Source organism: Petromyzon marinus, chromosome 24 (genome assembly GCF_048934315.1).
Source record: "Petromyzon marinus isolate PM22_M1 ecotype Great Lakes invasive population chromosome 24, UKy_Petmar_22M1.pri1.0, whole genome shotgun sequence".
In the NCBI taxonomy this organism is placed as follows: Eukaryota; Metazoa; Chordata; class Hyperoartia; order Petromyzontiformes; family Petromyzontidae; genus Petromyzon; species Petromyzon marinus.
In genome coordinates, this window is record NC_133690.1 from 3,923,002 (window position 1) to 3,937,960 (window position 14,959).

General features: G+C 50.3%; 1 protein-coding gene across 4 annotated transcripts; it reads right to left on the minus strand.

Annotated features, from left to right (window-relative positions):
* Positions 1-146: 146 nt before the first annotated feature.
* Positions 147-12,632, minus strand: LOC142905305 (protein Dr1-like). 4 transcript variants are annotated; one of them, XM_076069348.1, is made up of 5 exons: positions 12,546-12,632; positions 11,393-11,532; positions 9,067-9,322; positions 6,274-6,440; positions 147-3,349 (listed from the first exon to the last, which is right to left on the minus strand). In XM_076069348.1, exons 3-5 carry the CDS (start codon positions 9,302-9,304, stop codon positions 3,188-3,190), a joined length of 567 nt encoding a protein of 188 aa, XP_075925463.1. In that variant the 5' UTR covers positions 9,305-9,322; positions 11,393-11,532; positions 12,546-12,632; the 3' UTR covers positions 147-3,187. The 4 variants fall into 4 exon arrangements, with proteins under 4 accessions (XP_075925463.1, XP_075925460.1, XP_075925461.1 ...); XM_076069345.1 differs by having other exon boundaries at positions 9,031-9,322; XM_076069346.1 differs by having other exon boundaries at positions 9,031-9,322; positions 11,393-11,547; positions 12,546-12,605.
* Positions 12,633-14,959: the final 2,327 nt, after the last annotated feature.

Below are 14,959 nucleotides of genomic sequence, written 5' to 3' on the forward strand. Positions count from 1 at the left end.
TGGTGGAGGGTTACGACACATTTATAAATAAACGCGATCTAACCCAAAAACCTTTATTATGAATCAACCACAATTACCACCAACAAACCGACACCACTACAATAACAACACTAGCCACAATCAACAGCAAGCGTACACAATACAGGTTTTGTTTGGGTTAGATCATATAATTCTGTCGATAAACCCACCCGACACAACCAATTAGTAAGGTTAGTCACGTAAACAAAACATGCCAATTCGTTACTAATTCAACACACCGGTTGTGTGTTGGAGAGTAATCCCACACTTACAATTATAGTACAAGGCTTGGCTATGGCTCGCTCACGCCATTGCCGACTTCTGGTGCATGGCGGGGTAAATCGTGGATACTTCCAACTCATTCTGGCTTTATTGACCTGGTCAAGGCCTATGATACCATCAAGAGGCCTCTCGGCTCTGGGTGGTTGTTCATGCTTTCGGAGCCCGCTCACAATCATTAAGGACCTTCATGATGGTGAGCGGGCCCGGGTAAAGCAACGAGGCCTTAAGTCAGAGCCATTCCCTGTTCACCTTGGGGTGCGACATTATCCTCTGACCCCTACATTATTTAAACACTTTTTTCGACCACGTAGTTTAAGCTTTCCATGGCTGTACCAGAGTAATTTCCATCTGGTACAGATACAAAGGGAGGCTGATCGATGCTCCGGTGCGGTCGAAAGATTGCTCTCTATTGATCAACCATGTTATGTATGCTGATGATCTAGTCATTGCTTTTCACCGAGGAGTTGGAGACGCTGCCGCTGAACCTGGAACGTGCTATCCAGAGGCAAGGCCTTACCATCAGCCGCTCCAAAACTAAGCACCTGACTGGGTAGTGTCATCAAACACTACACCATACCTGGGCAGTGTGCAAAAACCAGCTCCAGTTTGACAGCAGAGGTGTCGCTCCGAATCAGTCGAGCGGCATTACCTTTTCATCAGCGATGTAACGCTGTATGGAAGCTACCCGGTCATGCAAAGCTTCAGGTTCTGTCGGCCACAGTCATGTCCTCCCTTCTCTATGCTTGCGAAATGTGGACCCCCTAATCTTTGCCAGTTAGAAACATTCAGGCTGCCATGCTTACGCTCAATCCTGGGTTTAACCAGGCTGGATTTGTGAGTTCACAAATCCTCTAAAGATCTGGACACAGTCCCATCGGTGAGCTCTTCCAGGAGCCAAGGCTGCGTTGGCTGGGTCATGGAGCACACATGCCCATACAGCTTTTGTTTGATTGGATAAACGGGGCTAAACAGACACAGCACGGGCTAGAAAAGAGATGGAATGATGTGGTGCAAGAGGATATGGACTTTCCAATAACTGGTACCAGCGGTGTTAAGATAGGCCTCTGTGGAGGAGAGTCGTGAAGGATGCTACGGGGAAGTTGGAGGCAACCGCCCTCCGGCAACAAAGGAGGGCAGAGGAGTGACGCTCACATCAATGAGTGGAGCGCCAGGCGGCTAAAACACAGCAAGTTGGCATTGTAGGGGGCACAGATTGTGCATCGGCTAGTCAACCCATGGCACCTGGGTCTGTCCATGACATGCCAGCGGGCGTTCGACACTTCACGTAGCCTTAAAGTGCATATAGGCTGGCACAGGTGCTGTGGTGACGTCACCGTCACTTCGTAGCAAATGGCGGTTGTTCTTGTTGCCTGTATGTGGACATTCAAAGCAGACAATTTATAAAGCAAAAAGGTCCTAGCAATGTTCCGATTCAATAGGAAATGGTAGCAAGCCCGAGCTACTGTCGGCTTGATCATCACGCTCGTTCAAAAACGTAAATGACAGTGTCAGCATGTGCTTGATAATAGCGCTTGTCCAACACTAACATTTTAATGACAAATGTTTGCCTTTGAATGCAAAACTTTCCCCCGTCTCTTTTGCTGGAACACCTGCAGTAGTCTAGTGATGGAAACACAGCAATGTATCGAGGAGTCAATTTGGGTTGAGCTCCGAGTGTTCTCAACGTGCATGCATGCACATTCTCCAAATGCTCTGGTTTCCTGCCAAACGGCCTTGCATGGAATTGGCCAAACATCCCAACATAGGACCCTGCTCAACAATAGTCTTGTTTTTAAGTCTCATCTTGAACGTAACGAACGTCAGAGAGTTTCTCAACACGCGCGATCCACCAACCGTCGCTGCCTCCGCACTGCCGGACTAAAAACGCACGCCCCACGACCGTTCTCGGCTTGAATTTACACAAGTGGCCTAGGCAGAAGACGCATTGAGCAACACGCTCTCCCCGAACAAGCGACGGTGAAGACAGAAGGCGTGAAAGTAAAGGCAACAATGCAGTAGCAACGCTCCTGCTGAAAACTTCCAGGATCGCTGCCAGAAGCTGCGTGAACGCTCCGATTGATGTATCGGAGAGAGGGGAAACTCACTGAACGGGGGACTGCCATTGGAATCTCAACTTGGCCTTTGTGGATATTTCACAAACGTTGACTTGCACGTCACTTAGATGTAATCCAGAGGGAAGTCAACGCATTTGGGGTGACGCCACTCCATCGGGTCACTCAAGCGAGACGCCTGCACAAGAAACACGTGGGGTTTTTTTCCCCATAGATTTCTGTGTATTTGTGGGTTTTCATTTATTACTTTTTTTACATACATACGTACACACCCCCATGTGTCTACAGGCATGCGTGTGCCGGTCTCTTAGTGCTTGTTCAGCGAACGGTTCGTGACTAATCACCTAGTAAACAGTAAGCATGTGACAATTTACCCTCCCCCTACGTGCGATTTCATTGATCATCACGAATGAGTGTTATGCTTTTACTGTTTGTCATGTTTAGACCATCCTACCGGTGCTCAATATCTAGGCACCCGTGTCGTCTGTACTTGCTCGACTGCACGCTATTGTTTCACCGAGTCTTGCTTCACGAGAGACACTTGCGTGAATTGAGTGAACGTCACACACTTGCCTCACACCGATGGGCTGCTTTGCAATTATCCGACGGTTAAATTCCCTACGGGTAATTTGCAAACGATCGCGTCGAGCTGTGCTGCACGAGAAAACCACCACCGTGCGGACCGTCACGTCCTGGTCAGACGTTCGAAAGCTATCACTAACCAAATTAACAACAACAACAAAAACGACTCGGCATCACGCAGCCGCTGCGCGTCTTCCGCCCAGTTCCCTCGCTCACAATGATGGCATCGCAGTCTAGTCGTCTGTGATGTCATCATCGTCGTCCTCGTCGATGACGTATTCGGTCCCCGAGGACTCGCCGGGGCTGTCCGCGGTGGAGCTGCGCTGGGCCTGCTCGGCGGCGCGCTGGATCTGCAGCCAGTCGCGCTGAGCCACCTCTGTCTGCTCTTGCCGGGCCTGCGCGCACACACACACACACACACAGATAGACACACGACAAAGACACTCGCACACACGCAGACACTCAGACACGCACACACGCAGACACAACGTACATATGCACTTACGTAAACACACACATACGAACACGCACACACAGAGACAAAGACACACACACACGGAGACACGTACAAACGCAGACACTCAGACACGCAAACACACGCACGAACACGCACACACGCAAACACACAAAGCCACTCACACACGCAGACAGGCAGGAGTCCGTAGCTTGCACACACACAGGCACGCACGTATCCGTGGTTTGCGCGCACACATACACACACAGGCACACACACAAGTTCCCTGCACCTCCAATTAGCACGGTTGGCTATGTACGGTGCGAAAGAAGTTCAACATGCATACACACGAGTCCATGGCATGAGCACACTCAGGCACGCACAAGTCCATGGCCTGCATTGGATTAACTGACCTTGCTCAAACAATTATCATTATGCATGGTCAACTTGAAGGTCAATGCACTTGTTGCATCAATATTCTAGGGATTATAAATCAATGTTCCAAGGATGATTTTTTTTTAAACCTTCAAAACACGTCTGTACACAGCTCATCCAACTCATTGGCGGTCCTGAGCTGGCAGGGAAAATGTCATTCACCCAGTAAATATTAACGCTGGGCAAACATTGGCATGTGCTTGGCACTGTTGGACAAACGATCGCCAAACGTCAGCCCAATGTTCCATGTTTACCAGGTATACGGTATGGACCAGCCCGCTGGATAACAACCACCTTGAATTTCTCACGAAAAAACACAAAGAATCACTGAATGTATTAACTCCCAGAGGGATGATTGGCTGAATTTACCCTCAGCTGAGATTTAAACTCATGCCGTTCTAATTGTGAATAGGGTGCCAAGACGCAACGCCACCCAGCCAGAATCGCCCAGTACCCGAGTGCAGGTTTCCCTCGCTTCATCCGGTAAATGCGTTCCAATAAAACGGCGCACAAAGCGAAACCGCACGATGACCGCTGCGTGCAGAGTAGTAGAATATGGTACACACAGTACACAGTCCACACAATGTTGTCCCACATCCAACTGCATAGCCTGCTGAGTAGCGCACAGTCAACACAATGTTGTCCCACGTCCAACCGCATAGCCTGCTGGGTAGCACATTCAGTCCACACAATGTTGTACCACGTCCGATCGCATAGCCTGCTGGGTAGCATATTCAGTCCACACAATGTTGTCCCACGTCCAACCGCATAGCCTGCTGGGTAGCACATTCAGTCCACACAATGTTGTCCCACGTCCAACCGCAAAGCCTGCTGGGTAGCACATTCAGTCCACACAATGTTGTACCACGTCCAACCGCATAGCCTGCTGGGTAGCACATTCAGTCCACACAATGTTGTCCCACGTCCGACCGCATAGCGGCATGAGTAAATTCAAACCGCATACGGCGAATTTTGAGTAGACAAATGTGAGCTGCATATAAATCGCTCACACAAACCTTACCCAATTGATCAATAATGAGAACACTCCAGCCCACGACAGGTTAACGACTGATCATTTGAATGTGCAGCATTTTCCCCATCGCCCGCTGTCACGGACAGGGGCTTGCGAAGCGCCAGGTTTACACAAGCTTGCAACGAGCGTTTGCCCCGATTTGCGTAGTGCGAGGCCGCTCACCTTTTGATTTGCCAGGGAAGGTGAAGAGTACAAAACCCTGGGGAAATTAAATTGGTAAAACTGGGGTCCGCTAAAACAAAACCCCTTGGGGAGATTCAAGTGGCATTGGCCAGGAGAGAGGAATGGGTTGAGAACTCTTAGGTCCGAGGACTAAATGGTGAGAACACTCCAGCCCACGACAGGTTACCGACTGATCATTTGAATGTGGGGCATTTTCCCCATCGCCCGCTGTCACGGACAGGGGCTTGCGAAGCGCCAGGTTTACACGAGCTTGCAACGATCAGCCGATCGCTCGCCCCGATTTGCATAGTGCGAGGCCGCTCACCTTTTGATTTGCCAGGGAAGGTGAAGAGTACAAAACCCTGGGGAAATTAAATTGGTAAAACTGGGGTCCGCTAAAACAAAACCCCTTGGGGAGATTCAAGTGGCATTGGTCAGGAGAGAGGAATGGGTTGAGAACTCTTAGATCCGAGGACTAAATGTGCCTTTGCGATTCTGCTTGCTCGAAGCGTCGTGGTGTGGGTTGGCTTCATAAAGAGCACGGTTCCACTTTGCCGTCTACTCCTTTACACCGTTAACGTTTGCTGTTTTGATCGCAACATTCTGAAACATGAGCGTTTGCGGCTAAAGGAGAGTTCTGTGCTCCTGGTGCTGTGATAACGGCGTCAGCCGCTTGCCCATTCCGATGGCGTACAAGTACGTCATCATGTACGTAACCAGAAGAAAAATGAAGATGAAATAACTTTCATCGGTATTGAAACTTCCACAAGGCCATGCGGGAGGGCGTGTGGCACAGTTTGGCGCCAGCGATCGTAGAGTGCGGTCGTGTCGCTAAAGTTCTCTACGGTGAGTACAATGTCTTGAAAAACAACGGCGCTACGCCGCCTCTCCAAATAAAATTAAAGCGAACCGCTTACGCGTTCCGAGATTTATCAGTGAACGGGACATCCCAGCCTGCAACCTGCAGTCGCCTCGGAACGGGAAAGGGTTAGCACACACACTCGTGTTGCACATGCAGCTCCATGCTAACACGACCGCATTCACGCCAACGTGAGCGCCATGACGCTGCTAATAAAACAGAGGGGGTTGCTTCTCGTTTGCTTTATTAGTGTACCTCCTCGCACAGTAGCATCACGCGCATTGTGCACGCGACCGAGTGCCACTCGGCAGAACGTGCGTTGCAGGTTTAAAGGGTCGGGGGGGGAGTGTGTGGGGGGTAACAGCTCGCGCCTCGCCTGCTCGATGAGCGCCTGCTGCTGGCGCAGCAGCTCCGGCTCCGGCACGCCAAGCGCCTCGAGGCGACGGGTGGTGCGGCGGCGGCGAGACAGCGCCAGCGCACGGAACTCGGCGTGACACGCGCGCAGCTCGCCCATGCTGCCCGCCAGACCCAGGCGCTCCAGTGCTAGACGGACGCACGTGCACACGCCGCTCTCGCGTCAAGACAGAGACTCGACCCCGTGCAGCCTCAACAGACTGGCCGGGGCAAGAGCTGTTTGCGAGCAGCTATTGAGACCGGCGTGGCACCCGAGAGGGCGAGTGGACAACAACATTTCCGCCGTTTTTTTCCTCCCCAGTGCCGATTTAAGGCCGAGTTGACCTAGGCAAGGATGAGGACCGGTTCAGATATCCGGGTCGGGGGATTCATACCGGAGTGCGCTAACCACTGCACCGCCGCTCCCCAGTGTTACACACACACACAGTGCTCCAGTGTTACACACACACACAGTGCTCCAGTGTTACACACACACACACAGTGCTCCAGTGTTACACACACACACACACAGTGCTCCAGTGTTACACACACACACACACAGTGCTCCAGTGTTACACACACACACACAGTGCTCCAGTGTTACACACACACACAGTGCTCCAGTGTTACACACACACACACAGTGCCCCAGTGTTACACACACACAGTGCCCCAGTGTTACACACACACAGTGCCCCAGTGTTACACACACACACAGTGCTCCAGTGTTACACACACACACACAGTGCTCCAGTGTTACACACACACAGTGCTCCAGTGTTACACACACACACAGTGCTCCAGTGTTACACACACACACAGTGCTCCAGTGTTACACACACACACAGTGCTCCAGTGTTACACACACACAGTGCTCCAGTGTTACACACACACAGTGCTCCAGTGTTACACACACACACAGTGCTCCAGTGTTACACACACACATTGCTCCAGTGTTACACAAACACAGTGCTCCAGTGTTACACACACACAAAGTGCTCCAGTGTTACAATCACAGTGCTCCAGTGTTACACACACACACACACAGTGCTCCAGTGTTACACACACACACACACACAGTGCCCCAGTGTTGCACACACACAGTGCCCCAGTGTTACACACACACACAGTGCTCCAGTGTTACACACACACACACAGTGCTCCAGTGTTACACAGACACACACAGTGCTCCAGTGTTACACACACACACACAGTGCCCCAGTGTTACACACACACAGTGCGCCAGTGTTACACTCACACACAGTGCCCCAGTGTTACACACACACACAGTGCCCCAGTGTTACACTCACACAGAGTGCTCCAGTGTTACACACACACAGTGATCCAGTGTTACACACACACAGTGATCCAGTGTTACACACACAGTGCTCCAGTGTTACACTCACACACAGTGCCCCAGTGTTACACACACACACAGTGCCCCAGTGTTACACTAACACAGAGTGCTCCAGTGTTACACACACAGTGATCCAGTGTTACACACAGTGATCCAGTGTTACACACACAGTGCTCCAGTGTTACACACACACACACACAGTGCTCCAGTGTTACACACACACACAGTGCTCCAGTGTTACACACACACACAGTGCTCCAGTGTTACACACACACACAGTGCCCCAGTGTTACACTCACACACACACACAGAGTGCCCCAGTGTTACACTCACACACACAGAGTGCCCCAGTGTTATACTCACACACACACAGTGCTCCAGTGTTACACACACAGTGCTCCAGTGTTACACACACAGTGCTCCAGTGTTACACACACAGTGCTCCAGTGTTACACACACACACAGTGCTCCAGTGTTACACACACACAGTGCCCCAGTGTTACACTCACACACACAGTGCTCCAGTGTTACACACACACACACACAGTGATCCAGTGTTACACACACACAGTGATCCAGTGTTACACACACACAGTGCTCCAGTGTTACACACACACACGCAGTGCTCCAGTGTTACACACACACACACACAGTGCTCCAGTGTTACACACACACACACAGTGCTCCAGTGTTACACACACACAGTGCTCCAGTGTTACACACACACCCAGTGCCCCAGTGTTACACACACACACAGTGCCCCAGTGTTACACACACACAGAGTGCTCCAGTGTTACACACACACAGTGATCCAGTGTTACACACACACAGTGCTCCAGTGTTACACACACACCCAGTGCCCCAGTGTTACACACACACACAGTGCCCCAGTGTTACACACACACAGTGCCCCAGTGTTACACACACACAGAGTGCTCCAGTGTTACACACACACAGTGATCCAGTGTTACAGACACACAGTGATCCAGTGTTACACACACACAGTGATCCAGTGTTACACACACAGTGATCCAGTGTTACACACACAGTGCTCCAGTGTTACACACACACACACAGAGTGCCCCAGTGTTACACTCACACACAGATTGCCCCAGTGTTATACTCACACACACACAGTGCTCCAGTGTTACACACACAGTGCTCCAGTGTTACACACACACACAGTGCTCCAGTGTTACACACACACAGTGCTCCAGTGTTACACACACACGCAGTGCCCCAGTGTTACACTCACACACACAGTGCTCCAGTGTTACACACACACACAGTGCTCCAGTGTTACACACAGTGCCCCAGTGTTACACACACACACACAGTGCCCCAGTGTTACACACACACACAGTGCCCCAGTGTTACACTCACACACACACAGTGCTCCAGTGCTGGAGCCGTGTGTACCCTGGATGACGTGCTCAGGGGAGATGGTCTTGCGCTGCGCATGCGCGCACGCCGTGTTCGCCTCGCTGGACACGTGGCGCACGAAGCGCGTGCACGCCTTGTGCAGCAGGTCTCGTGCGCCCGCCGTTAGGCGCAGGCACGGCACCAGCTCGCCCACGAGGCGCTGCACGGACGCGTAGGGCAGCGTCACCTGGTCGGCTTCGTGCGCCGGACCCCCGACCCCCAGCGGAGACGCCATTGCCTCCTTCTCACCGATCTTACAAAAGTGCCACAACGACGCACAGATCAGAACGCTGGGCTACGTACGGTGCGAAAGAAGTTCAACAGGCAACAACGTTCATCGCTGCCTCCCCTCCACCCCGTAGGGCCTCTTGAATAGACTGTTGGGGGCCCAGTGCTGTGCGCGGGTACCAATGAAGGCTGGCACGGTGCCCGAGGCGGGTGGGTGGGTGATTAACACCACGCCCGGTCGTCTTTGCCTCCCTAGTGCTGATGCTTACTAGCCGCACCAGGTAATCATTTAAGGTCGAGATGACCTAAGACCGGTGCAGACATTCGTCACCGGTGTTGGGCTGCAAGTGGCAATCGAACTCGGGTTGCCGGGTTCGTAACGCAGCGAGCGCCAACCGCTACACCACTGAGGATGCATCGAATTCATCGACTGAACATATTCAACCTGCACTGGCCAGCCAGGTGAAGTATGGTCAAACTGCCTTCATCCAGCAACAATTGACAAAAGCGCCTAAAAGAAAAAAGATATACTTCATAGCATTCCTTCTCTCTCGCCTCCTCAATTAGCTCGAGTGTAAGAACTCCGCACAACTTTCACCGATTTCAAAGTCTACTGTTGAAAACCTTGAGTTCGACGCGTAATGGAAAATATAAATCCATAGATCGACGATGCATTGACAGGAGGCTAATGGCGAGCCATTAGTCAGCATTCTTCAAAAGGCCATGCAGCAAACAGCTGACGCCTTACTCATTGGTTTTTTCGGTAAAGTCACGTAGGTAGAAATACAATAAAATTATATTAAAACAAAACAATTACGACGTTTCGATCACAACACAAGCGATCTTCATCAGGTGTCAAGAACAAATCATGGAGGTAAATACAACAAGAAGATGAGAGACGAGAATTCAACAAACCAAAGAAACATTATGTGAAGCACAACCAGTCAGGCCAACAACACAGTTAGACACTTCCTGGCGGACCACGAATTTCAGAAGAGTGTTAAATTTCGTGTTCAACCTCTGGATTGCACCTACCAGCATAGAGTGAACAAATACGAGGTACAAAGTCAGCAGAAATACATATACAGGCCCACCAAGAGGCAAGGAGGGAGGAAAGATGCCTTCCCTTCCTCCACGCACGGAGAGCGAAGCAGAGCTTTACAGAGAATCCAAACTTTTTTTTTACCAGGTAAGGCCCACTGAACTATATGGCTCTTTTTCAGAAGCACCCTGGCCACAAATCATAGCTCAACGAAGTGGCTTATCATGTGGTAATGTATAGCAGCCAAATACTCGAAACGTGTGTTGATTCTAAACGTTTAGGGGGAAAACCAAAGGAGCCGGGAGAAAACTCCACACGACCAGGGGGAGAGACGCACACGTTCCAAATATACAACAGGCGTCAGGGTGGGCATCTAACCCACGACCTTCTTGCATACGAGGCGAGGGAGTTAATACAAATAAAACACGTGTGGTTAATACAGACTTGATTCTTTGCAAAAGGAATGTATTTGTCGTCAACATCTTAACACCTCCTGTTTTTTTTGCCAGAAAGGGTAAAACCCATATTTTGTATAATCTATTTGAGACATTTGGATGACGTGTACATCGGAAATGTTTTTGCATATTTGTTGCATACGTAATTTTTTTTAAATATATATCTCATCTTGCCCGATTTTGCGATCGCTTTGTAATCACGAAGATGTTAAATGTCAGCGCTGCTGCCGCCGCACAGTAGGGAATAGGTTCTACCTTATAAAACTGTAAATGTGGCCGAAATGTACACCCACTAGTAAACAAGGAACGTTGGGAAAACGTTTGGCACGTGGTTTGAACTGTTGGACCAACGATGGCCGAACGTTCCACGTTTACCGGGCAGTCCCTTAGTAAAATGTCCTTTCAATTGTGATGGAGACGACAGATTGGCTCAGCCGGCTCGTTCAAATGAATCTCTTTAGGGGGGACTTTTGTCGGCACTGGAGCACGTGCTCAAATCGATGAACAAACAATATCGGCAACAATTACAGTGCAGGCTACACGGCGAGTGGACACAAGTCCCCTCCTGCCACGAGCAAGGCTCATTGCCGTACAGTACCGGTGTCAGAAGGTCACGGACGGGAAGGTCACGGACGGGAAGGCCCTGCCGATATCTCTTTCGTTGTTACAATTCTGTGATGACAACCACGGGCGGTGGTGGTGGCCGCTTGTGGGTTAAGTGAGCCCGATGGTCTTGGCCTGCTCACGCGATGGCTTACACACACACACAAAGCCGTCGAGCATCGTCATTATCACCACCACCAACTACCACGTGCTAGTTCATGCCATGGCGGTCACCGTTCACTCGTGCCGTCCGTAGGGTGGGTGGGTGGGGGGGGTCACAGATGGTTGACAAACACCACAAAAAAATATTCCACCGTGGAATGTGTGCCGCGAGTACAGCAGCGTGAAGACTGGTGGGACCGGAAGGGCGAGAGGTTCTCATCTCAGTCTCTTTTGAACAGTGCCACATCCCACCCCACTCGTTCAACACCCGAGAGCATGGATGTAATTCTCACGGTCCTTAGTGCCTCAATGATTGAGGCACATTGCTGGGCATCCGTGATGAAGAGCTTCACAGCACTTGGTCGGATTTCCTGCAGTCTATCCGATTCTGACATTGCAATTCATAACCCTTGCAACATTAATGATCATTATCAGAATGCTAAACTTTCGAAACCACAATGAAAACCACCATTATCATCAAGCACAGTGTAAGCTCCCAATATACCGGATTCATATAGCGTGCATCACAATACAAATTCGCGTCATTGTAGATTACTTGACGGTAACACAAAAATACACAGTACGAGTCTCTCACATATCTGTACCCCTCCACATTAAAAAAAATGTCCTACAACATCCCATCGGTCACACGGCCTTCCTCCTGGGAGTGGGGAACTTCAGCAGGCACGAGTTCAAACCCACAAAGCAGAAGTGGGCTGACTTGTTCGAGATATCCACTGCTGGTGGAGTGCCCAACGTGAACGCACAAACACCGTGACGGGCGTGGTGCAGGAGTGTAGTGTGTAGGAGCGGTGTCGCGTGTAGTGTGTAGGAGCAGTGTAGTGTGTAGGAGCAGTGTCGTGTGTAGTAGGAGCAGTGTCGCGTCTAGGAGTGTCGCGTATAGGAGGAGTGTTGTGTGTAAGGAGGAGTGTCGCGTGTAGGAGGAGTGTTGTGTGTAGTAAGTGCACTCCACTATCGTAACGCACGGTATGCGAGTGCAGCTGTTGGACGCCGGCACGTGGGTTCACACGTGGCGTCGTATCGCCCTTTAAATACAGTAGCGTCACGTGACGTCTGAGGTTGTCGGAGTTGCGGGGGGAGAGATGGGGGTGAGGGGGGGGTGAGGGGGTGGGGGGTTGGGGGGGTGAGGGGTGGGGGGGGTGGGTGAGTGGTAGGGGGGTGAGGGGTGGGGGGGTGAGGGGTGGAGGGTTGTTGGAGACTCTCACTTCTTGTCGTATGGCTGCTGATGTTCGATGCAGGGCAACAACTACAATTTCACATTCAGGTGGTGGTCAAGCCAGCAGACAACGGCGTCAGGAGCCAGCTGAGTGGAGTATCGCAGTGATGTATCTTTGTGGATCGGGCCATTGCGTCGTTACAGGTTGTACTACGGTGTGTTCAGGATGACAACAGCCGTATTTCCATTTGTGCATCAGGGCATCCGCATCTACTGCCGTGGTTTACGTGGATGCGGTTTAGGGTGGACCGTGAGCAGCTTCGTGGAAGATTAAACCCAGCGACCTTCTTCGTTGGGCTCTTTCACAACAAGCTGTGGCTTCTTTTGAACTCCCATTCCGCTCTCAAAGACTCTTCACTCAAGAGGCGGAGCAGATGCTCTGTCGTTCAAGCGCGCACCCACACGGATGGTTTGCGTTGTCCTCGGATCACAATACCTCTGGGTGAGGGCCACCCCACAGTCGTCACCATGCACCACGGTCCCCCGTGATGGCAACAATCCCTCTAAGCGGCTGACCTCACCGCTCCATCTCCACGAAGGTCGCCTGCTCCGTGCGTCTTCTCTCCCTTGGGCTGCCATTCTTGTCACTCGTCTCGTCCATCGACAAAATAAATATAATCGGCGACATTTCGAGGAATGGCCCTTCAGAGCACATGGTAATACCACGGGGCTTGATGTGAAAGGTTTTTTATATTTGTTAAATAGGTATATGAAGTTATCTAATAGTATGTAGTAAGTACTTTCATTTTAACACGTAGGCTTTCGCGACCAATATCCATAAGTTTTTTTGGGTTAGATCGCGTAAATATCGTTAAAACCCGCCACCACTCGACACAGCTAACTAGTAAGGGTTGTCACGTAAACAGAACATGCCAATTCGTCACTAGTACAGCACACCGATGTGTTGGAGAGCCAAGCCACATTTAAAATCTGAGTATCATGTTTTGTTAGTAATTACAACTAGCTCCATCAGGCGACAGCAAAACGTCGTACTCAAGATTGTAAATGTTGTGGCTTGGCTCTCCAACACACAAACGGTGTTGCTGTACTACTGACGAATTGGCCACGATCTGTTTACGTGACAACCCTTACTCGTTGGCCGTGTCGGGTGGTGGCGGGTTTAACGACACATTTATATATTTATGCGATCTAACCCAAAAAACCCCTCTATTATGGAAGTACCTTCATATAAACAAAAGGATGAGTGAATAAACGCATTTATGTTCAAAATAAAATTATTAAAATGTTGCCGGCACAATGCATTATGGGAAGGTTTGTGCTTGCAGGGCGGTGTTCTTCACTGCAAGGCCCGCGGGCCACTGGCGGCCCCTGGTAGCCTTTCGTCCTGCCCCTGCCGTGCGGCCCTCCGACAATACACAAAGGGCAAAAACACCCCCCAGCATCATCATCGCGCTGCTGTCAAACCCCCAATGGTTTCAAATGTGGCGAAAACTTTTTTTGGTTTTGGCCATGTTTTTGTTTATTGTAGTACGGAGTTAGACTGATGGCCTTAATCTTAGTTGTCTTGTGGTTGTTGTTGTTATTTGACTTGCATCCCACTGGGATTTTTGCACACAGCGTTGATGTACGGTGCTATTTCAGGAATATTTTGATGTTTTTTTCCTGGATTTTCTGTTTGCAGTCACATAATCACCTTAAAATGTTTTCTTGTTCATGTTTTTGTTTGTTGCGGTTGCACCCGATTCAAGAGCCGAATGGCTCACAGGGCTATACCAAATAAATGAACTATGAACTAACTGCTGATGTCTCCTTCGGTGAAAGTGGCCTCTGAAAATTAGTGAAGGACCCACCGGTGGAGGGCAAGGCGCGGCCCCACTGGCAGGACATTCCTCATCAGCGTTGTTGAGTGCACTACTGGACAGCAGGCGAGGTCCAAACCCCACCTCGACATGGTACTTGAGATGAAGGCCCACACAGCATCACACAAACCACGTTGGTTTCCATCAGAGCCGTTTTGACATTTTTCCTTGATTATCTAAATCACAAAAACGCACGAATAGTTTAGCAATGTTTAATCACCAAAGCAGTACACGTACGTACTCAATACACACATTTTTAGATTTTATAATAATAGGCTCACACTGTCGTAATAATTATATTCTATATAGGATCTACATTGCACCCTTTCCACGAGGTAGGGAA

Coding starts and splice junctions, on each gene's coding strand:
- LOC142905305 (XM_076069345.1), bottom strand. CDS start 9,304: ATGGCGTCTCCGCTGGGGGTCGGGGGTCCGGCGCACGAAGCCGACCAG. Junction 6,441..9,030: donor CACTGGAGCACTGTGTGTGT/GTGAGTGTAACA, acceptor GCGTCCGTCTAG/CACTGGAGCGCCTGGGTCTG. Junction 3,350..6,273: donor AGCAGGCGCTCATCGAGCAG/GCGAGGCGCGAG, acceptor GTGTGCGCGCAG/GCCCGGCAAGAGCAGACAGA.